A 23309-nucleotide genomic window follows, 5' to 3' on the forward strand; every position below is an offset into this window, starting at 1 on the left:
GTAATTTTGAATGGACAGCGAGGTGGATCCTTAGAAACCTGGTTGGGTAGCAAAATGCATTCACCTGTGTGCGTGCTCGGTAACTGTCCTACCTGTGTGAATAAGACATTGTAAGGTTTGTCAGTGGACATGGGGGCGATGACTGTGTTGACAGGGAGGAAGAAGGAACCACTTCTGCCTAGCATAATTCACAATGGACATGATTCTATGTGTTTTAACATATCTGACAATGCAAATGTGGCTGGAAGAGGGTTGGGGGGGTGGGGGGGTATGTCTTTCAGTATTGTTAATTGTTCATCAGTTGGCCCTTGCTTTAAGGATATTTGAAAGCTCTGTTTCAGCAAGCACCTGTTTGTCACTCATTCAGTCTCAGGTGAGCTTTTGGGGTAGTTAGTTGAAAAATCAGTATAGATTGAGAGCATACCTGAGACTGAAAACAGCATGCTCTTGGTTTCACCTCTTAAGAACTTTTATGAATTTTTATTTTGATTCAAATAGCACTATAGGCAAAAAGAAAGCTGCCTAAAGGGTTACTGAAACAGCATTTCTGTCAGCTTCAACTGTAAAAAAGGCTTTAGCAATGAGTGCATTTAGCACAGGCAGGGACAGATGGGCTGTGTTGCAGAGTCCTCAGCCCTCCTTCTGTTTGATAGGAGCTGGTTCTGCCTCCACACCTTCAGATTCCACTGACCCATGAACAGACCAGAGAGGACATTTTAATTAACCTTGTGTGTCAGGTGCCATGATTGCAGCAAGGGGCAACAATCCTTCAGGCGTGACAGCAGCCAATAGTGATATTCTTGTATTTCTCATAATTTTTCTTAAGAGTCTTCAAATCATATATATAGGCAGTCTAGCAATAAAAACCTAGGTGTAGATGGCTGTTTCTGCCTGCACCTGAAGCTGTCTCCAAAGGTGGCTGTGACACACCAGCCAGAGCGTGGCATGAGTTGACGTGTTACATGCCTATCGCTTTCCTGAGATTAATGCCGTGTGTCACTAACTACTGCAGCCATCTCCTATGCATCTAAAAGCAATTTCAACTCTATTATAAAGTTCTACCCTTTATGGTGGTCAGGAAGCTAAAAACAGGTTTCATTTTACCTACAGTCTTACCAGTTGCCACCAATCTACCGTTGGCTATTGAATCAATTCTGCTGACAGCTATTCAGTGTCAAACCTGGACTAACCCCAGATTTACAGCTGAAGTTGATGTTAGTTAAGAACTTAGAGCTGGTCCCTTCAAGTTTTAACTCTGTATGTTGCAGATTGTATTAAAGATTCAAAGTTTCTTAGAAGCACGAGGGCTGGCTGCACAGGGCAGATGTCCTGTGGGATAACTTCTCAAGAGGATAGTTTCACTTGCTCACTGTCCTCTGAAATTTTCTGCACAGTGAACTGAGGAGCTTCTGTATAAGAAGGGATGTCAACTAAAATGATGATAGCTGTTTTTTTTTCTCCTAATTCTCCTCAGTGGATTTTCTCTAGAAAAGTGGTACATTTTCTTCCCAGAGCTCACAATTTCTTATGGAAAGGGTGACCTGTTCCTTTCCTAAGCCTTGAAGTCCAAAGAGTAGCAGGAGTAGCATTTGGGTATCAGGGGTCTCAGGAGAGATCCAGGCAGTTAGTGCACATTTTTTGTACTTCTTTTTTTTTTAGATTAACTTGGAATAAAGGAAAATCACCTCTGCTGGGTTGTGCAGAGTATTAAATAAAAGGAAAACAAACATCCCCTAGCTCACTCCATCCATAAGGGGCAGAATCTTCCCTCCAGCCCTGATTTCAAAGCCAGTGGTTTACAGTAGTTTCTTGGTCTGTGAGAGGTGTCTCCCCTGAGGTCCCAGAAAGCCTCTTGCTTCCTACCATATGGATTGGAGCTATGCAAGACTGCCCTGTCCCTCCATCACTGTCCAGATCTCCCCTTGCTCCTGCAGGGTACCCACACCATGGGCCAGGCAAACAGGCAGGAATCCATCCTGCCCACCCACAGCCTTTTAACAACATATAACTTACAGCAATGAACCCAACAAACCCCATCCCTAGGGCAGAAAAACACATGGAGCCTGGCTTGAGACCGGCCTGGGCTGGAGACCAGCCTGGGCTGGAGTGGCACCAAGGTTGTCTCAAAGCTCTTTCCATACTGACATGGCATAGGCAGACCTCTGTGCCCAAAGGCATTGAAGAAATGTTGGAGAAATCAGCAGAAATAAAATTATTTCTGATGAAAGAGGCTTATTTTTTATTTAATGCCACATTAAATAAATTGCAAAGTGCAGCAGTGAGGATTTAGTGCTTCTGGTGCTAACCATATTACTTAGCATATATATACAGTGATTTCCTCATTCAGGAAAGAGCTTTTGTTAACTTAATTCACCCTCAGTCACCCTCTGCATGTCACAAGGGAAGTTAGGAACATTTAATATCCCTGCTGATAGATAAAGTATATGGCTGGGACTGGCACAGCTTTGTTGCTTTTCCTCTTCTCCTACTGTCAGCATCCCACCCAAGTCGATTTGTGATGGATGCAGCCCATAGTTGTGTCCTGGAAATCTTCAGCAGTGCAAGAAGCAGTATCCTGTCCCTTTGGTGACAGCCAGCTACGGTAATGGCCAGGCAGCCAGCAGGAGCAGAGCTGAAACTGACGGCAAGTAACAGACAGGTCTCAGCAGATCAGAAGATTGAGAGAGCACGTCCTAGAGGCTGAGAGCTGGGATGCAGAGGGGAGGATGGAGGTGAAGGGATGCTTGGGCTGAGGGCACTCGGGTGGGCTGTTGGCCTTATTCAGGAGAAAATCTGGGACAAAGGCTGGTATAGGAATCTGGTACAGAGGCTTCAAGGTTGCTTTGAATTATCTTCCTTGATGGGGGTATGTAAGGCAAGGCATGGTAACAGGGGTGGGGAAGAGGATGGTAGGTAGGTCTGGCATGAGGCTGGGGCACAGGTATACAGAGTAGGTGTCCCTGGACATGAGCAACTTGGGGTGTGAGGGGTAGTGCTGGGAAAGGGCTTCAGCCTGGGGGAGCCAGGGGCTGATTTTCATGTCAGGATACCTGCAGAGCTGGCAGTGTTCCTGGAGAGCACAACTGTCCAGCCCCTATACACTACCACTACTCCTTGCTCCCAGCAGGACAGAGCTTTTCCCAGCAGTGGATGTATACCCCTTTGCTAGTGGCCAGGGGAAAATAAGGTACCAGGAGAGAGCACAAAGCCCACAATGCAGCAATGTTGCCCCACCAGTCGCTGTTCCTGTGGGGTGGATGCCACAGCCCTGTCAGTTGCCCATATCCCAGGAAAGGGTTACAAGGACCTGTGTGGGGGTCTCAAGCACAAGATGCTCAGGGATGGATCATGGCTTGCACTGCTGCTTTTCACGTAGGCAAGGGTCTGCTCAGCACAAGAGGGAACAAATACTGACAGCTACTCTAGCCCTTTAATTATTTGGGATCCTACTTTTAATGTATGTAATTATACCCATGTGCCAGTTCTCCCTTCTCCTTTGAGCTGGTGTAACTCCTAGTTTCAATGGATGTCTCTGGTAGAGACCAGATCCATATACTGCAGTTATCACATGAGCCAAATTAACGCTCATACAGGTGACACTTGCTTTTGGCAAGGGTAGTAGGTACACACTGGTGTTGATTAATCTGTTGGCTGATGAACAAGCCACTGATTAGCACCTACTACCTCTGTAAACATTTACAAAACCATACAGTTATTGTAGGGGTGGGATGTGCTTTTTCTAAAAAAAACCCAAAACCCTAGTAATGTGTTCATTCACATAGATATTTTTACCATAAAGGAACTGGAGATTATACTATTTTGGTTGAAACATTTTTTACACTTACTTTCAAAGAGTTAAAGTTTCTGATTTAGAAGAGCTCAGTTTAACTCCTCTATAAACTTCTTTTGCTTTCATAGTGATTGAAAAAACAGTGAGCTAACAACGTTTTAAAAATTACTTGCTTATAAATCCTTCCTGAAAGATCCCTGCATGTATAAATTATTAGTTATAACTAAAATCTAGAACTGTTCTTTTTTTTTCATTTGCTCCTTAAAACACATTGGTTCTGTTCTTCATCTCTGTCAGCTTAATGTCTCATTGAAAATCTCATTTTTTTCTGGAAAGAGGAACAGATAACTTTCCAAAAAGTTGAGCCCAAAATCACATTTTACAAAAATAACACCATTCATTGACTCTAATATTCTGCACATGGTTGACTGCCCATACTTGCAGTACCTCTAGGCTAAAACTGCTTGTAATGTTTTACTGTAAACCTGAATCTAATACCAGTGAGATGCTGCTTTACTTTTATTAAGTAGCAGTTCTCCTAGCTGCAAAGGCATTGAAGACAGCCTGGAAGACACAATCTGCATGATGCTGTTCTTTATTGTCACAGGTACAGAGTTCTGGTGTGGCAATGCTGCACATTCAGGTCATTGAACATTTACCGATCAGGAAGGACTTTTCAGTCTCTAAAATGGTTACAAATGCTTTCTGTTGGAATGCACTCATTTAAAGCAGTCTGATCTCTATGGAGTCCTACTATTTTATTTTGGGAAATCACAGCAAAGTCTTACCAACTGTTGATGGAGACACCATGGGTTAATTTATGTTCATGTTGGAAAAGCAAAGCAGCGCTCACTCCCAACTCTGACAGATCCCGCAAGTCTTTTCAACGGTTGATTGTCAGCTTGCCCCAGTCTATAGCTTAGCGCTGACAACAGCTCACAGTTTATTTGCAGCTCTGAAGCCTGGTCCTATAGTGTTTCTCTTCTGACAGGAGATGAATAAAGGTGTCACTGTGGGAGACTTTTAGCCGGCTGCTATAAAAAGGACCCTCTTTGCCTTCCCTCACAAGATCCTCTAGTTCACTTTTGGAGCTTGTAGCTTTCCCCTCAGTTGAGTTTAGCTCCATCAGCTCCAATTCATGCTTGGCAGCTGTTTCTAAAACTCTTTGTTTGTTATAATACCTGACAAAGTTGTTAATGATCGGATGGATGGGAAGGGCAATCGCTATCACCCCACAAAGAAAACTGATGGCAGCATTCAGCTTTCCTAGTGTTGTTTTAGGGTATATATCTCCATATCCAACTGTGGTCATGGTAATGATTGCCCACCAAAACGACTGAGGGATGCTTTTAAATAAAGTTTCAGGGTGACTTTGCTCCATGGTATAACCCAGGGCAGAAAAGACAAAGATTCCAACAGCTAAGTACATGAGGAGCAGCCCAAGCTCCTTAAAGCTACGTTTCAGGGCATACGTTAGAGTCTGGAGCCCCGAGGAATGCCGTGCAAGCTTGAAAATCCTTGCGATCCTCATGATGCGCAGTGCCTGGACAGCCTGCTGGACATTGCTCAGCTCCATGAGCTTGGCTCCCAAGTGGGTCAAGGTCAGGCTGACATAGAAAGGAAGTATTGCTAGCACATCAACAATGTTCATGAAAGATAAGACAAAATGAAGTTTGTTGGGAGAGGAGATCAGCCTCAGCACATACTCCATGGTAAACCAGCCTATACAGGCTGTCTCGATGCTATCCAGGGTCGGGTGCTCTACACGGTTCCCCTCTGCATCTACGATCTGGAGGTCTGGGATGGTCCCCACACACATCACGATGGACGAGATCAAAATAAAGAGAAAGGACAGAACAGCGATCACTCGAGCTGGGTAGGACGATTCTGGCTTCTCCAGAAATTTCCAGATGTATTTTTGGCACCTTTTCCAGTGACTTTCTGAGGCATCCACTCCTAAGTCATCCAGAATCAGTTGCACCCTTCTGGCTATTTCTTCCAGTTCCTCCTTTTTTTCACTTAGATGAGCTTTGCAGCAGTCATCCAAAAATTTCAGATCCACTTTCCAAAATTCCATTTCATTCTTGAAACATATGGGGCATATCCCTTTCTTCATGTGAATTTCCCCAAAGTAGTACACGTCAATAATGCATCTGAAAGCATCTGGATCTCTATCAAAGTAAAACTCTCTCTTTCCAGGATCATAGTCATCACAGAGGGAGAATATGCTATCGTATCCTCCCGATAAACAGTTGATCAGCTCTGCCAGCCGTGTTTCTGGGTATTGATTCAGGTTATCTCCGTAGAACACCTGCCTTACCCCACCGACATTAACTACAATCTCAGTTTCTTCATTTCTTTCTGATCTGTCACTGTCCATATCTGGAAAGCTAGAGTCACCTGCCATTTTAATTCTATCAGGTTTTATTTGATTTTCAGCTTCTTGTTTAGTTTCAAAGCTATGTGATTTTAATGTCTCAGGAAAGCAAATCGGTAGCGAGTCAGCTCTATCACCGACGTTACTAAATTGACACAGTTGTGGTGGGAAAGGTTACAAAAATAAGCCTGCAGTCAGGAAAGCCTCGTGAGGTATGCAACAAGCTGCAGGGAAAAGACAAGTCATCGGGCTGCTGTGCCTGCAAGCAGGATGTTAGAAAGCTCCAGCAGATTTGAAAGAGAAGAAACCATTTAATAAAACTCACCCCTCTGTTCAGTGCTCGAGAGTCTTTTCAGGTCCCATTCTCTCTCTAAAAGTGATATTTATTCAGAGGTTGGAAGTCACGGCAGAGAAATAAATCCTGCGCTCTGATTAATGCAACGTGCAGTGAGTGACAGTTCTCAGAGAGACAATCAGCAGGGTGAGCCCACAGAAACGTGTTGCAGTTTCTCGCTTCGATTCCACAGAATTCCCTAGAAAGCTGCTTTGGAATTTTGTTTCTCTGTCCGTTTTCTTTTTACTTTAAGGTCTTCCCGAGTTTTTCTGTTGACTCTTGCACGTAGTCGGTGCAAGTGTGTAGAGGAGAAACTTGTGCTTGTTTTCCCTTTGCTGTTTCCCAGCACAATAGGAAGCCCAGACTGCGAGGAGTCCCTTCCAAACTCTACCCTCTTCTGGTGAAACACAGCAAAGCACCAGCTACACGGAAAACGCGCAGCTGTTTATACGCCTGTCTAGCTGTAAAATTATGTGTTTCTGTACCACCATGCACTTTTAACATTTTTTTAAGAATCAAATACAAAACATAACCGTGTATAAAATCATTCAGAGGTTCAGAAAGACACCGAAATATAGTCTTCTGCTGGCAGAAGACAGAGGAAAAAGTATTGTGTTTTGGAATAAATGCACAACATAAATCTTGCTCTCAGCAAGACTGGAGCAAGTCTAGAGTAATTCCCTGCCAGTACATTGAGTTACTGCAGATTTATACTGTTGTCATTGAGAACCAAGCAGAGAACATAAAGATTTCGAGGTGACTATGGAGCAAAACTTTCCCTGCACTCTCTGCACATTTCCCACAGCACTGTGTCCTCAGTGTTAGCCATGCTTTCTTGATCTGTGGCCAACTGACCCTAAGGAGGGTTTGAGTAACTTACATCTATGATGATTTCTTGGTGAATGTTACTTACCGGCAATAGTGCTTTGCACTACATCCAGCTCTTAACAAGTAGAAGCAGAATAACAAGCATTTCCTTTTAACTTTGTTTTCTCCAAATTCCAGGATTTGGTGAACATTCATTCCCCAGACCCTTAAATGCAGGTGATACAGTTCATTTTAGTGGGTCCTGAGGGCTCTTATCCAGCAAGAAACTCATGGTTAGCAAGTTAACTGTTTCTGGGCATAGTAGAATGATCTATACTATCAGGTTTTGATCTTTTTCTATTTACTGGCTTCTGAAAAGCTTCTAAGTGGAGGGGAATAGGGAGCTCTTGCATAATTAAGGAGAGTGAAAGTATGAGAAGGATGAGGTGAATTCATAATAGAGGAAGACTTACAAGAAACCTATAAAAGAAAGGAACATAAAGGCCTTTCTCTTTGTCTGTCACACACATCCATGCACAAATTTACAATGCAAAAACTGAAGCCAAGGGAAGTGCCCACTTGCTGCTCTGTTATAGTCACCCAGTCAGCCAGTCTCACAGAGAGGAATAAGCCATGCATGAACCAGAGCTCCATAATCTTCAAATGACTGGGCTCTGTTACTTGTATCCTTGCTGCAGAACAGTACGGAGGACAAGGAGCGTAACTGCAGGGGCTAATCACTTTATTCCAGTGACAGTCCCAGGGAAAGAGTAATATCCATTAGTCTATACCTGCATCACACTGTTAATCTCTGGAGGCCAGTGTCACCTTCAGGTGTTCCTGAGGCTACTTCATAGTGTGAGTGTAATGCAAGATGTCCCTTGAATTCTCTTCCAAGCACATGTAAGTTTACTGAGACTTGCAGGCTTATTGAGAAAAGAGAAATACATTGGAGATCTGGAAAAAACTGAGGTTTTGTGGGTTCAGCAATGTTTACCCACCTGGGACTTCCTTGGCCACTAACAGGAATGGTTTGGCTTGATTTTAGCACAATAAATTTTAAGATGCCAATAGAAATCTCATACTTGCACAGGGGAAATGCATATGCGATTACTGACTGCCGGTTCTTGCAGAACAAAACCGAGACCTGGGAAAGTTAGGTTTAACATGTTGTCAGGCTACATCGGCACAGGGAAACAGGTTTGTTAGGTTTAAATCCTCAGATTCAACCATCTCAGATACCTACTCATTTCGATCAGTGATTCACTTCAGTAACCTTTTGGCTTTTCTGCAGGTAATGATAAGAAATCAATATATGGTTGAGCATGACCAACACAGAAAGCACCAACTTCGTTTCCAAATAGGCTTGTCTCCATACCCTGCAATTTTACAGAGCAAACACCTACAAAATAGGCACACAAGATTACATTGTTCAATTTGAAAGGTGAAATCAGCTCCTCTCAAATGATAAATCTCAGCACATTCTGAAAAGGTTGGGAAGAAACTATTTTTGAAATGCCAGATCAGTCCCTATGAAGACTTTACTTAGTGCAGCTGCTGAAATACTTGTGCTTTATTCCTTCTTGTCTTGCACCTTTGCAGAGCTCTTTACACGTTTCAGTGTACCTGTCAAATGTCAGAGATCTGCTAGTATTTTAAATCCACTTTGATAAATGTAAATGATCCAAAGAAAGGTGAGGGAAAACCTTAATGAATTTTTTTTTTATAATCAGACATATCGTTGAGCAGCAAACAAGAGCAGAATGAATAATTTACAGCAAACAATTTATTTCACTAATTGAATTCATTTTTCATTCATGAAAAGAGAGTATCTCTAGTCTAAAAATTTCAGTAGATAATTGTTGCCCTGTAACTAGTTTATGAGTAGTTCACTGCAATTATTGCAAATTCAACTTCTGTTGATTTATCTGGACTGGGCAAGCAGGCCAAGCTGTGCTCTGTGTCTGCTTGAAGCATTGCAGGCTGGCAATTTAACTCCTACAGACCGAATGAGACAGGGAGTTTTCTTTTTGTGCCGGTACTTTGGCTCAGAGAACAGCACGCGGATTTGAACTGGCAGATGTGTTAAGTTTTGGCTGTAGTTCAGACTGGCTGCTTCAGGAAGAAGGAGAGTCTCAACAGACCTCAAGCTCTGCAGCCCAAGGGATGGACTCCGAGATTGCTGGATACACCTCCAAGGGCAGCCCCAGCAGGGATGCCCAGGATCTCCCCAGGGAGCTTGGACCCCCGCAGGGCTTTGTCTACAAACTATAGAAGGAGCTTGAATATGGTTCCTCAGTGGCATCAGGCCCAACGTTGAGTGTGGCACAAAGCATCCCACAGCCCAGCACCTGGGGACCTGAAGCAACAGCAATGCTGTAAGGATGCTGGAGCTGCAGGTTTGGCTCCCTTGTTTGCCACTTTTTAAGAGAGAGCCTTCACCAGTGGGTGGCTTTATGTTAGTCTGTGAAGAGAGATTGCTCCTCTTGAGCTGTAGTCTGGCTCATTCCGCACTCCTGAAGCTCAGCAAGCATCTCTGCCCTCCTGGCTGATGCAAACAGCTGCTCCCCACTGACTTATGCACAGTAGTGATGCATGAAGGGAAATGAATGGGTTAGGAGCCAACTTTAAGGAGGTAAGATTGGACTCCATGTGGAGAGGGGTGTTTAATGCAGAAGCAGGAGTCAAGCAGCCTCTCCGCAAGCAGGCCACAGCGTAGTCAGTCCCCTCCCCTGAGCACAGCCCTGCTTTCAGTGCCTGGGACCATGGCAGCACCTTTGGCCAATCTTTCTGGACTCTACAGGGCGTTTAGTGCTGTGTCTACACATGTAAGCTCAAGTTGAAGGACCTAACTATGACTGTCTAAGAAAGAAACAGTTAGAGTATGTCTGGCACAGATCCAGCCCACACTGACCAACTAACATGGACATTACCCAGCCACCCTGTGTCCATCAGAGACCATTCCCAACTGGAAGTTTGCAGGCAACCACCTGTACTGGAGACTAAAAGGATCCTTAATTACATGGAAACCAGCTGCCAGTTGACCTCAATAACCAGAAACATCCTTGGGCACATGTAAAAATGATCTAGGGTGCACTGAGTTGTGCTGAGTCACCTGTTGCCACTGGACGCCTGCTTTTTAGGTGCTATGATTTCTATGCTGCACACTGTTTTGTGGCCCTCAGAGGCCATAGAACTAACAGCAACCTTGAGGGGATGGTGGTTCCCACTTAGTGTAACCCTCTCCCACAATTCTCCTTTTGCCATATCATATTTGGTTTTTAAATGACACCCACAGGTCAGCAACTGTGATGGATCCAGCAAGAGATCTCAGCATCTAACAAGCAGCTTATCCTCAGCTAGATGCAAACTGTGGAGAGCTACTCAAGACAAGAACATATAATGAAAATGTACTATAGAAAAGTCAATAAGAGACCTAAAGGAGAAATGGGAATGGAAAAATCTTATTCTGTCTCCTTTCCTTGGGGTATTGTGAGGATAAAGCTTGCAGCCAGCTGCATGGGATCTGCTTTGGCAGCTGATAGCACAAGGTTCTGTGGTTCTCTGTGGAAGAAATACCATATAATTACTTCACATCAATCACAAGAAATGGGAGGCAGATAATCTCAAAGAAAGCGAAGCAATTAATGATGTCATTGCAGGCTTCAGAAAGAGCAGGTACTCTGATTATTTTACTGCAGCCAGCTTTAGTAAGGTGTCGTGGTTTAAACCCAGTCAGGTAACTTGTTCACTCACTCCCAGTGAGTGGTGCCGAGCTGACAACAATCGAGGTCCGTGTCCGTCCCCCCCCCCCCCCCCCCCCCGCACCGGGGCTCTCCCCTTCCCTGCTCCCGGAGGAACGGGGAGGAGGATCGAGAGAGTGCAACTACTACGGGTTGAGACAAGAACAGTCCAGCAACAAATCACCACCGCTACTATCAGCTAAAACAATGATAAGGGAAAATAACAAGGGAAGAGAATACGATACCACCGGCCAAGAAAGCGAGTTCCACCCGGAAGCCCGTGTCCTTCCGGGTAACTCCCAGTTACCCCCCACCCCAGGCATGACGTGCTGTGGTATGGAATACCTCCCCGGCTAGCCCGGGTCAGGCGCCCCATCTCTGCCTCCTCACAGCTTCCCCTCCTCCCTGGCAGAGCATGAGCCTCACAAAGTCCTTGGTCAGGGTAAACATCACTTAGCAACAACCGAAAACATCGGCTTCACCAACACTGTTCTCAAGCTAGAAGTCAAAACACAGCACTGCACCAGTTAACACAAAGGAAAAACATGACTGCTACTGCTGAACCCAGGACATAAGGGGAGCAGGAAAGACTGCTGTAAGAATCCTTCAGGGTTTCCAAATCTAGGGTGGTTTCTAGTGGTTAGTGAGACAACCTCGCCGTTAGATTGGTGTGTCAAAAGCAAGATGCTATGAAGTGTCTGAACTGAGATGGGTATCTAGACTGTAGCAGATAAGTTCACCTTGTGAAGCTGTTCTATGTGTCTCTGTCTTTGGCATATTTACATATTTCTCCATGACTATAATTTCAGATCCAGTGAGCCCTCAGTTTATTTCCCCCATCTTAGTTACTTTGGTTCTTTTTTCAAGTTCAGAATTTATATATACTAAGTCAATCTATTTATTTTATTAGATCTTTTAATTAATTCCTCATTGAAAGTCTGGTAATAGCTTGCTGTAAATTTCAAGTGGTCTTGCTTTCCATTTGACATTAATGAGTCTGTTTTCTTATAGAATTAAACCTGCGTTAAGTGACCACCCAGGAGACCAGCCAAATCTCTGATTTAATGTAAATGGCTTTAAGTAAATGAGATGCAGCCTTCACTGCAAGCAAATAACAGCTGAGTTGAAATTAAACGTATCGGTGAGGCATGAATGGGATGGGAGCTGGAGATGCTGTGAATATTTTAAGGACCTTGTCTTGTTTATAGTCACTATGTTTTGAGGAAGGACTGGAAGTTTGCTTCCTGCTCTGAAACACTCTCACCAAAAGCATTCAATTAATGTTTCTCCCTTTGAATATTGTTGCATGTACAAAGAAAAGAGAAAACCTAACATCCTGGTTTTGGGTGGGGTAGAGTTGATTTTCTTCCTAGTAGCTGGTACAGTGCTATGTTTTGGCTTTAGTATGAGAATAATATTGATAATACGTCACCAGATCCCCACAGATGTGATCAGCAAGGTAACAGCAATGTCTCTACCAACTAATAAGAAAGAAACGCAAGCTTTCTTGGGTGCAGTGGGGTTCTGGAGAATGCACATCCCAAATTACAGTTTGATTGTAAGCCCTCTCTATCATGTGACCTGGAAGAAGAATGATTTTAAATGGGGCCCTGAGCAACAACAAGCCTTTGAGCAAATTAAACACGAGATAGTTCATGCAGTAGCCCTTGGACCTGTCCGGACCGGGCCAGGTGTAAAAAATGTACTGTACACTGCAGCTGGGGAGAACGGTCCTACCTGGAGCCTCTGGCAGAAAGCTCCAGGGGAGACTCGAGGTCGACCCCTCGGCTTTTGGAGTCGGGGATATAAAGGATCTGAGGCCAGCTATACCCCAACTGAGAAAGAGATACTGGCAGCCTATGGAGGGGTTCGAGCTGCTTTGGAAGCCAAAATATGTACCAAATCATATCATTACCAACAGTTGACTCAGTGGAAAGACCAGGAACATGCCAGCAGATAAGGAGATGGCAACAGGCAGAGAGCTAAGTTTTGGCAGCCAAGACATGAAGCCAGTTTCTAAGCCTGTCTGGGGAGAGATTTTTAATGTATTTTAATGTTTTCTTGTAAAAAAATCTAACACTGCAGCCCTCTACTTTGCTTGGAGCTGGAATAATTATTAATAATACTCTGTACAAGTTGTTGTTCCTAATTCTTTGAAAGGAGAGCATGTGTAGCAATTTAGCACATACCATTTCACAATAGAAGAGATTTTTATATTAATGAATATTTTTACTGTGGGCAATCAAAATAACCAGTAGAGGAATATAATCAAATAATTCACAGTAAACATGGTCAAAACCACTCCTGTATGTGTACCCAATGAAAAGGAAAAAATATTAAATGTTTTCTAGTGTGGAAAAGCTGTGAAGAAAACTGGCTGGAAAAAAGCCACGGAAAACATTTCATCAGTGTGCTGAAACAGTAATAAAGAATAAAATACTTTCATTGATCCTAGAAAACATTGCAACACACTAAAATACAGGCTTCAGCAGAGCCTGCAATTCTCGCATGCTCTTGCAAGTATAGTTATAATTTTTCTTCTTTCAATGACTGGTACAGGACAAAGGAAGAGAAGGTGTGTAGGCAGTAGCAGAGGCAGAGTTCGTATCTCCACAAATATGAAATTACCCGTGCTGTACCCACAGAGGAGTCCTGTGTATATTTGACTTCATTAAAACCTGCAGTACTGAGAGTTGTGGCATGATGCTCTGGAGCACCTCGCTGACTCCTGCAGACTGCGGGCTCTTCAGGTTTACTCCCTCCATCTCCTGCAGAGATGTGATGGTCACAGTCCTGCCTGTAGCCAGGAAGATGGCTAGGGATTGGAGGAGGTGGTGTTCTCTGGCCAGGATCCTGCTTGCACAGCTGCATTGAATAGAAGCATTAAAGCATGAGAATTTGGGGTGATAAAAGTAATTTTTTTATCAGAAAACCTTTGCATTGTAGATTAGGCAAAGAGGAAAAAATCATACCTAATTTTCCTTTCCCATGGTGTCCTAATCACTACTTTGAGAAGTGATGGGGATCATGTTCTTATTCTTGCTGTCTTTGAAAAAGAAGTCCAAACCTCTGTGTGACCTTATCTTGAAAAGCTGATTTTATCATCTCCATTTTAGATTTCCTTAGCAAAAATTTTTGCTGAATTCTAATGGAATTTGCTATGTTAATCAAAACTACATTTTCTGGAGGACAGATGATGTGTCAGAAACAATTTCCTGGCCCTTTTCTGGATCTGTTGTCTGCCATTGGGCAAGTTGTTTACCTTCTTGCTACTTTTCTTGAGCTGTCTGGCAACACATTGCATTTCTTAATAGCTTACAAATGAGTCAAATCAAAAAACATTTTTAATTTGGAAAACAGAATACAAATAAGCTTTTGCATTATCTGAATGGCTCTAAAGCCAACCCACATGTTTCTAAGTGATTTGACTAGACAATGAGTGAGTCAAGCTTTTTATCTGTTCTTTTTTATACAATAATAGGTTCTGCTCAGTTAAGGTTTTATTTTACTTTACTAAATTGAATGTGTTTCATTAGTATGTGCTTTTTAATTTAACATTGTATTGACATTTTGCATACTAATTCTCTTTAGTCAGGGTAGAGTCATAAATCCATTCAAACAATGCAATACATGCAACACAGATTCATTGCAGTGTCCTCAATGATGAGATTACAGAGTCCAAGATTAGCCATTCCGGAAAAAAAAAGGCTAAGAAGATGAAAGGAAGTTCAATGATGAATGGGAAGCGTCACTGCTGAGACCTTTCTTTGTTACCATTCTGTGGCATTTTCAATTGTTCTGTCCTGATGAGTAATGAGAACTTCATTGCTTTTGCTAAGCTTCACTGTGTATCACTCCTGCAATGAACGCAGGCTAATCTCAGGATAGCAGGGACTCCTTGGTTCTGGTGATGGTAAAATTTCAAACATCCTCTGTAGTTACAGTGATTTTTCTTGGGTTGCCTTTACAAAGGAGTTCCTGACTATGCCAGCAATGATGTTAAAACTTCCCTTAATGGAAAACATCTCCCACATGCTCTATACCCAGTTTTAACTGCTCATTCCTCTCTAATCTTGTCTTTAGGCTTCTGTGCACAGTTAGTAAGATGACACAGTAACAGAACCATCAGAAAGAGGAATCACCCCCTGTCGGGATATCCACAGTCACAATTTGCCACAAATCACCAAAACACATGCCAGTTGGCGATGTCTCATCATAGGGGGCTTAACTTTGGCTTATTTGAGAACGGAGCTAGGTACAGTAACATTAGCACCATAAATATTATAAATAATCTATCAATAATCATTACATGACTAGATTCTTCCCTCATATTGGTCTTAAGCTGGTAGTGTGCTGAAGGTAAAATCACTGCCTGTTCTATACATTTTGCAACAAATTCCTAATGTATATGCATGAAGAAATAAATGATCACACCATATAGCTTGGGAAATACAAGCCTGCTCCCAGCTGCATAGTCTACTTGGGATTTATTTCATAGCTTGTGACAAATCATTTACTAATCAACTATTTACTGTTTATTCTTCATTCATCTTTTGAAGTCTACTTTTTCCTTGATAGGACTGACTAGTAGTAATTAATTTTCACTAGACTTGTACAGAATACAGAATGTTTTCTAGGAATTTCTGATACCTTGACATTTTGTTGAGATGCAGAAGGAGGAAAAAAATAATCTGTATTTCGAAATTGTCCTTGTAACAGCATGTCAAACAGATCCAAATATAAGATACCCAAATCTTTGGTTTAGCAACACTAAAATTTTTCATTGTGAAAATATTTATAACACTGTACACTAAATATTACATTCTAATGTTGTGTTCCAAATACAATTCTGTTATTGTAATACAAGGCCAAAATAAAAAGAATTGAAATGACAAACTGCAATGAAACAGTTTAGCTACAGAAATAAATATATTTTGACACTATGAAAACAGTTTCTTCCAACATGCTTATGTTTCTCAAATGTTTTTATTGCAAATTTTGGCAACTTTTAATTGAACTGAACTGCATTTATCTGTCATCAATCTCTGCTATCAAAAAAATTATCGGTTCTATTTCCACTGTACAACACCAGCAATTCTAGCACTCATGAGATTCTTCATATTTCTTTTCTTTGCCAGAACCTTTCTTAGAAACTAGAAATGACAGATGGAATTTGTGAGAGAAAATGATACTTTCAGCACATACAGCCCAAGGGCAAGAGAAGTCAACATCCTCCTCTGGGATTTTCACTGGCTCTTGCCTTTGTTTTCTCTGTAGCCCCTCTGGTCTTATTTAGCCTGAATCTTCTTCAATTGCTCTCTGTGTGTACATTTTTCACAAGGAAAGAATGTCCTTAATAAAATCTTTGGAAAGCCCAGGAGTGTCATGAAAGTGTTCTTTACGCTAATCAAACAGTAACAAAGCCAATCCACCCACCCTGCACAGACTCAGATCTCAAAACAGCCAAAGGTCTGTAAAATGCCAATGAAAATAATATATTTAGTGTCAGTGTTATGAATGTAATGAAAAGTAGAATTAGAATGTTATTAAAAAATCTCTCACTGGTCCACCCACAACTAGTTTCTAACTGCAGAACTGCAATATCAACGTCCAATATTTATAGTATACAAATGGTATAATTGCAAGCCCAGAACAAAAATACTCTGCATATGACACATCTCTATGTGGTTACAACACCTTGTACATTTTTTGTTTTTTTCATGGGAGCATCTGAATTTCATATTCTGGAAACCCTTTTCTTCTGCAGAACCATAGCAGAGTGGTGCACCACCCTTGCATATTAGTTTAATAATGTGTATCAGACTTGGAGTATATTTTAAACCCTCTGCCTTCATTCCTCAGTGTACACTCTGACTATTGCCAATTTGAATACTGTTGTTAATTCCTTGGTTTTTCTCTTTTCCAAATTTGACTGTGAAGAAGTTGGCACTTGCTGGTTTGGGGACTAAAATCTAACATTCCATTAAAATGGGTGGGTTTTGACAAACTTATATGTGATTTTTGTGCATACATAGTGGAAAATTTTGTTCATTAACCGAGTCATTATTTAACTTAACAACAACCTTGCTGCATTCCAGAATTCTCTATTGGGTTACTAGCTGGTGACAGCAAGTTGGTTTTCAAAAGATGCCAAAGCTTCCAAATCAGCATTTCAAAAAGAGGTAAGCATGTGGTAGACTGTAACTGCAGAACACAACATAAATACAAATGGGTCTAGATTCATCTCGACTTGCTGCAAATTCCAAATAACTAAGTGATATTCCCTTCTCTGTTTACCATAAACTCATTAAAAAGACTTCTCTTACTTTAAATACAAATTTATATAAATATAAATTTAAATACAAATTATAGCCATTTTGCTCTTTTTTTCTGCTCACAAATTGCTTGCAAAATGATCCTTGTTTTCTTCAAATATATTTGCTACCTATACTTATTATCTATTAGTACCCACAGTTACCATTGAATCCTTTCTTTAACGTTGTTAGGAACTTATTCCAGCAATAAGCAAGAAGCAACTGAGAATGAATAGCAATCAAGAGCAGAGACAGGACATTCATATGCTAATACCTTTTATACACATGATTACTTGCAACATGTTTTGCATGAATAACAACCATTTCTTCAGCTTGTAAACAGAACCCCTGTAAGTGTGTATCTGCAAGTAGAAAAGCAAAGGGGAAATGTATGGATGACTCCCGTGGCTCTCTGGAGTCAAAGAAATATGGATGAATAAATATCCCTAAGCCCATCTCTGACACTACACATTGCAGAGATGTTGAGCCATGAGAAATTCCAGATCATGAGGATGAATATAAAAACACCCACCTGAAGTTGCCCCAGTAGTTAGGAGGACAATAGTTGGGGGCAGAGGATGGAAGAAGAGTGAGGAGCTGACAGCAGTCTGCAACCTCACTGTACCATTAGCATACAAAGAAGCACCCATTCATTTTGTCTTATCTGCCAGCCCCAGCTTTACAGTCTTTGGAAGCCAGAGGAAGGGATCAGTAGACATTTGCTGGCAAATGAGATTCTGTTTTAATCCACGAACAAATGTCTATGCTTTGGCAGCAGAGATTTTTATACTGGTCTGAAAGCAAAGAGTAAGAGAAGGCCATCTAGCTCTCTACAGGACTCCTGGTTTAAACAGCAAAAATACTGCTTGCTGCAGAGCAGAATTCCAGCTTCCACTGGCAAAGTCTACCCTGGTGTCCTAGACACAACTGTCTTGTTCAGGCTAAAAGAAATTGATTCTGCAGGTAGGATTGTAAACAGAGGTAATGACATTTAGTAGCACAAATTATATGTCTGAAGAAAACAAATAAGCTTTCAGGGACATAAACTGCCTTCTAAACCTAATAGCCAATGTGTATTTGCAAATACCTCTTTGGGCCTGGATGTTGAAGTTGCTGTATAGAAATACCAGCTAGTTTTAAAAAGTTTATGGTTAGGGTATCCAAAAGTATCCAAAAGCCAGTGAATTCACATGAAATATTTTTATGATGTGTCCATTTGGTTCCCTTTAGGGGCAGGTACATAGGAAATTTCCATCAATACTGTATCGGGAAGAAACTGCTAATTACTAAGGGAAAACCTTAGCCTGAGAAAATTGTTGGTTACATGTGTCCAAAGCACTTGGCTATGTTCATGATAGAGGTGAAGTTCCAGACAAGAATGGGCAGAAAAAAAAAAACAACCAACTCTAAAGTCCCTAAACCAGTCCCTTAATGAACATTTCTCATCTCTTCTGTACCCTAAAAACTTTGATTCTAGCCAAAATGGCAAGCAAATATAGTCAACTCATGTTCACTGTCAAACTATGGGCAAAAATATTTGATGAAACCTTTTGAGATGCTCACCCAGACTGCTGGACCTATTTCATTTAGCTGTCTCCCACAGCTGTGTCGTGTGCCTGCCTGTTTCTAAGGCATCAGTCACTGCGATACTGTGGGCTGGCTGAAAACCAAAGAAAAGAAGCATTTGAAATAAGTATTTCCATTAAAATGAAAAGTTGGTTTGTTTGTCCTCCCAGCTGGCTCTGAGACTGCCTCAGCTGTAATACCTGTGCTTTGCATCCTGGGCTTCAGTTACATTATAGTCTTGTGGGGTCTTTTGCTAGACTTTTTGGGTTCCCAGGCATATTGCCATTTTTTGTTACTTACACACAAGTGCCTCTATAAAAACCTTATTCTCCAATCTTAACAGTCCTTCAGGCTGTGTGAGAACTTTCATTCCAATTTTCTATTTTCAGTAAAGGTACTATACAAAAGCTGTTGAATTATTCAGAACTATATGTAACTGGTATAAATTCTCTAAGCTGTCTAGTTTCATTAAAGGTAAATCCCAGCAGACACTGTAATTACAATGAGAGAATAAACCGAAAGAGTTAAACAACCTGTAAATGAAAGATAAGTTAAAAAACACCCACATTCTGCTGTTCCCCTATATTTACATCAAAACATTCACTGTTACCTAAATTCTTGATATTAATTTAGAACAACCTATGCCATTACATGGAGGACTGATCTTTATGACGATAGACCAGTAGATGGTAAATTCATGGCTAAGAGTAAAAAATTCAGCAAGTTATTTTTTATCTGGTTCCCGATCTCCATGTGGGATAAAAAAATGGAAGTACCTGCCTTGGGAAATATTCCCAATTTGGCTATGTTGCAACTGGGAAAGATAAACCTGCGCTGGGGTAATAGCAGTGAGAGATCCAAGATATGTAGACATCTGAACTTGGGATGCTTTGACTCAGACTGAATCGCACCACCTTTGCCAGTGACAAGAGGGACTGTGGGACATTCCTGTGAAATTATCCAAGGACTGGGGGGATATTCACATCCTAAAGCATAGAAGCTAGACAACTGCATGAGGCACAGTTGACCGTGAAGAACAGCTATGAGTGTTATAATCACAAAACTCAACTGGACAAATTAAACTTCTAGCAAGTGCCATAAGCAGATGTTAGAAGCAGGGTCTCTTGGAAAATGTAAAGCAAATGTTGCTTACAGTATGCTGACTGAAGAGAAGTATCTATTCATGAGCACTCTTTGGCCAAGTCCACCAAAATACAGAGCTAGGTAACCACTTAAAGCAACTACTTACGAATGCTCCTCCTGTACTTTTGATAGTTTTACTTCTCAGTCAATTTTCTGGGATGATTGCATGTGCATTATCCGTTCAGCTCCTGTGCAAACCTAGACAAACAGAAAGAGTTGCCCTCTTTCAGTGTCTCCTCTGTACTGGCAGCAGACATGGTCCCCAGTTTAGGAAGGTTAAGTAATCCCATAAGAGGACAGAACTACTACTACTATCTTAATCGATCTTTTATAAAGCTGCAGTTCCAAGCCATTGATATTAGAGGCATTAAACAGCATTCAGGCTAACTCACTGTTGAAAGCTCAGGAGCTAAAATAAAAATGGATTTGCCCCAAATATATATTAGATTATCTCAAATTCATAAAACAACTGCCTATTTATGAGCAGTTTATAGGCCGAGTAAGGCGTTCATTTCCTGATGCCTTGTCAAGAAGAGTGCTCAGAAAGAAAAGTGTAGAAGAATAAAAATACTAATACCTGAGTGGTTTGTGAAGAAATATAAAAATAAAAAATCAGGTGATGTATTTTCTTCTTTTAAGGATGCAATTGCCCTACAAGGTACCAGGTTTCACATGGCCTGGTAAGAAAGACTACTGCTAAGACTTAGAGCCTTGCAATGAAGGAGAGAGACAATTCCCTACACACTGAAATTTTGGATGTGTATTTGTGGTAAGTAAGTGTTAGTGAATGTAAGCAAAAGTTGGAATGCACTGAATAATGGAAATGAATGTAGAATGGATTGTTGCTGCCCACTGACAATTTAGTCCTAATTTAGGCAACTCGACAGACCCCCCCTTAATACAGGGTAAATGTACCAATCGTTTTGAAGCAGTATTTGACAATACGAAATACATTCTTCACAGGCTTATTTATCCTCATCTGAAGAATGAAGGGAACAATATTTTCTTCATCTTGGCTGTTACCTGGGGATGTACCTGAGACAGGGTCCTTGGGGCAAAGGCTGAAATTGTTAGGGTTATTTGAGATTGGTTTTAGTGGTTTCCAGTTAGAGCTAAAAAAGCTATGCTTTTTGAAGTGTGATTTTGGAGAGTTAATGCTTTCTTTTGAAAATCTGTAATACTTCAATATTAACTATTTTTTATCTGAACTAATGCTACAAGTCAGCCTTATTGGCCTGAGCTATGAAAATATGAAATTCTGGCCATTCTTATCCAAACAAGTACTAGAAAGGGCATGTGGACTCACATCCATTCCTATAGTAGTGACCCTTTACTGTAGAGTGTTGCACCATAGTGTTGGACACAAACATGGCATCCAGTGTTTTCAAACACATGTATTTAATGGTAGCTGTACAAAATCCTAGACAGATAGAACAGTGATCCAATTCTGAGTGGTCTGCCGTCAGCAATTCATATTCTAATTAGGAGTTCAAACTGCTTTTACCAGATTGCTGAAATACAAGGTTAAATGTTCATTTTGCATACTTGGGTATCAATACTGTGGCTTCTCTAACCCCATTTCTTTCTATGCAAGTAAATAGCTTTACCTCTTTTCTAACTTTATACAAGTAGTAAGAGCTACAAGGAAAATAAAGGTGCAAAGCTTATGTCTACAGAGGTAGATAATTAGCATGTCTATCCTCATAAGTTTTTAAAAACACGTATAAACACTTCCTCATCCAGCTTTACTATCTGCATTAATACATTTATATTTAAATGTAAGTATCTGCATTTGTAAATACACATGTTCTCTCACCTTGTACGAGTGCTGGAAATGGTTCCATACATTGCAGAGGACTGCAGTGTGTAGGTGGCAATTTTCTCCAAATTTTACCAGGCAATTTAATCAGGCAATTTTCAGACAGCTTGGATTATGGATTTTCTTATCTTGCTAAAGAACAACAACAATAGTGTTGTTAAAGCCATTAAAAGATAATAGCTGATACCTACAGAGCTAGAGAGGGCTAAGAAAGTGGAGAAAAATGGTTCTTGTTTAGGTAACTGGGCCTAATCCTGAAACTCAGTGAGCTACCCCAGCTGTTCTTTCAGTAGTGGAAACTGCTCAGCACCTTGCATCCCAGATTTACAGATTGGCTGCTGTAAATAAGCATAAATTTCAGTTATTGGTAAACGATCACTAAGACACAGCTGGCTGCATCAAGTCTTGGGAATGGCCTTGGGTTAGTGGTCTCAGAAACCTAGGCTTTATCTATCCTTGTCCTTGCAACTCAGCTGGCTGCATGGCCTGGGACCATGCTGTGTTAATCTAAGCACTGAGCAGCTTTCACGTGAGCTGCTACAAATGCATGGCACAACACAGCATGGACTAAACCTTTCAGTTTATGGTTCTCTGTGGCATTCTCCTCTCACACTGATCTACTGCCAGTGACTGAAATGTAGATAAAAATGATTCACCTGTGATCATGTAATCCTGGTCATATGAGAGAATAATGAAAAGAAATAGATCCTGTTCCTTGACATATGACTTGACAAGAGGTGCCCTTATTTCTAACATGTTCTTGTTGCTATTCATTATATAAATATAGAAGTTACCTAGTTATCAAATGTATTAGTAAAGGCTGAAGAAATTACAAATTTTACAGTAATTTGCCAGCTGGTTTGAAGAAAACTACCATTGTTGATGTTTTATGATAAGAGAATTATCAAACAGATAAAACCAGTTTCCTGTATTTGATTATTAAAATAAGAACATAACAGGTTTGAGGAAATGGGGCATGGAGTGACTTTATTGACTGTGAATATTGACTGTGAATAGAACTTCATCAAGAAGGAAAGGAAAGGCCCCAGCTGTATTTTTCAGCTAATAAAACCATTATACGCTTCAACCTAGAAATAGCTTGGAAATAGCTTCTCAAATTCTGCAGTTAAAACTAGGAGCTTAGTGCAGTTTCTTGCATAAAGGCATCTGGTGTTCTTTGAGATGACCTTTGATATTCTTTGAGTATTGCTCTTGGTTCAGTCCAGAAGGACCTAGATCTTGTGCCTCTGTCACACCTACAGCCCATACATGGGTCTCAGACATCCTCAGGCACCTCAAAGGGCACTAGATGCCAATGTCTGGCAACTGAGTGTAACACTAAGAATGGACCTGTCAGATTCTTCTTCCAGCTCCACCACAATTTTCCTCCAGGACTTGTGTTAAACTTTTAAGATA

At 41.2% G+C, this 23309-nt stretch overlaps 1 protein-coding gene across 1 annotated transcript; it reads right to left on the reverse strand.

Moving 5' to 3' along the window:
- Positions 1-4367: 4367 nt before the first annotated feature.
- KCNF1 (potassium voltage-gated channel modifier subfamily F member 1) lies at positions 4368-6902 on the reverse strand. Its single transcript, XM_057431812.1, has one exon. It carries the CDS (start codon positions 6195-6197, stop codon positions 4734-4736), a length of 1464 nt encoding a protein of 487 aa, XP_057287795.1. The 5' UTR covers positions 6198-6902; the 3' UTR covers positions 4368-4733.
- Between the last annotated feature and the right edge of the window lie 16407 nt (positions 6903-23309).

This window comes from Pezoporus wallicus, unplaced genomic scaffold, assembly GCF_028554395.1.
Source record: "Pezoporus wallicus isolate ANWC-B61680 ecotype Strahan unplaced genomic scaffold, APGP_CSIRO_Pwel_v1 contig_161, whole genome shotgun sequence".
Classification (NCBI taxonomy): Eukaryota; Metazoa; Chordata; class Aves; order Psittaciformes; family Psittacidae; genus Pezoporus; species Pezoporus wallicus.

Bases quoted from the DNA above. Each gene is read 5' to 3' on its own strand.
- KCNF1 (XM_057431812.1), bottom strand. From the start codon at position 6,197: ATGGCAGGTGACTCTAGCTTTCCAGATATGGACAGTGACAGATCAGAA.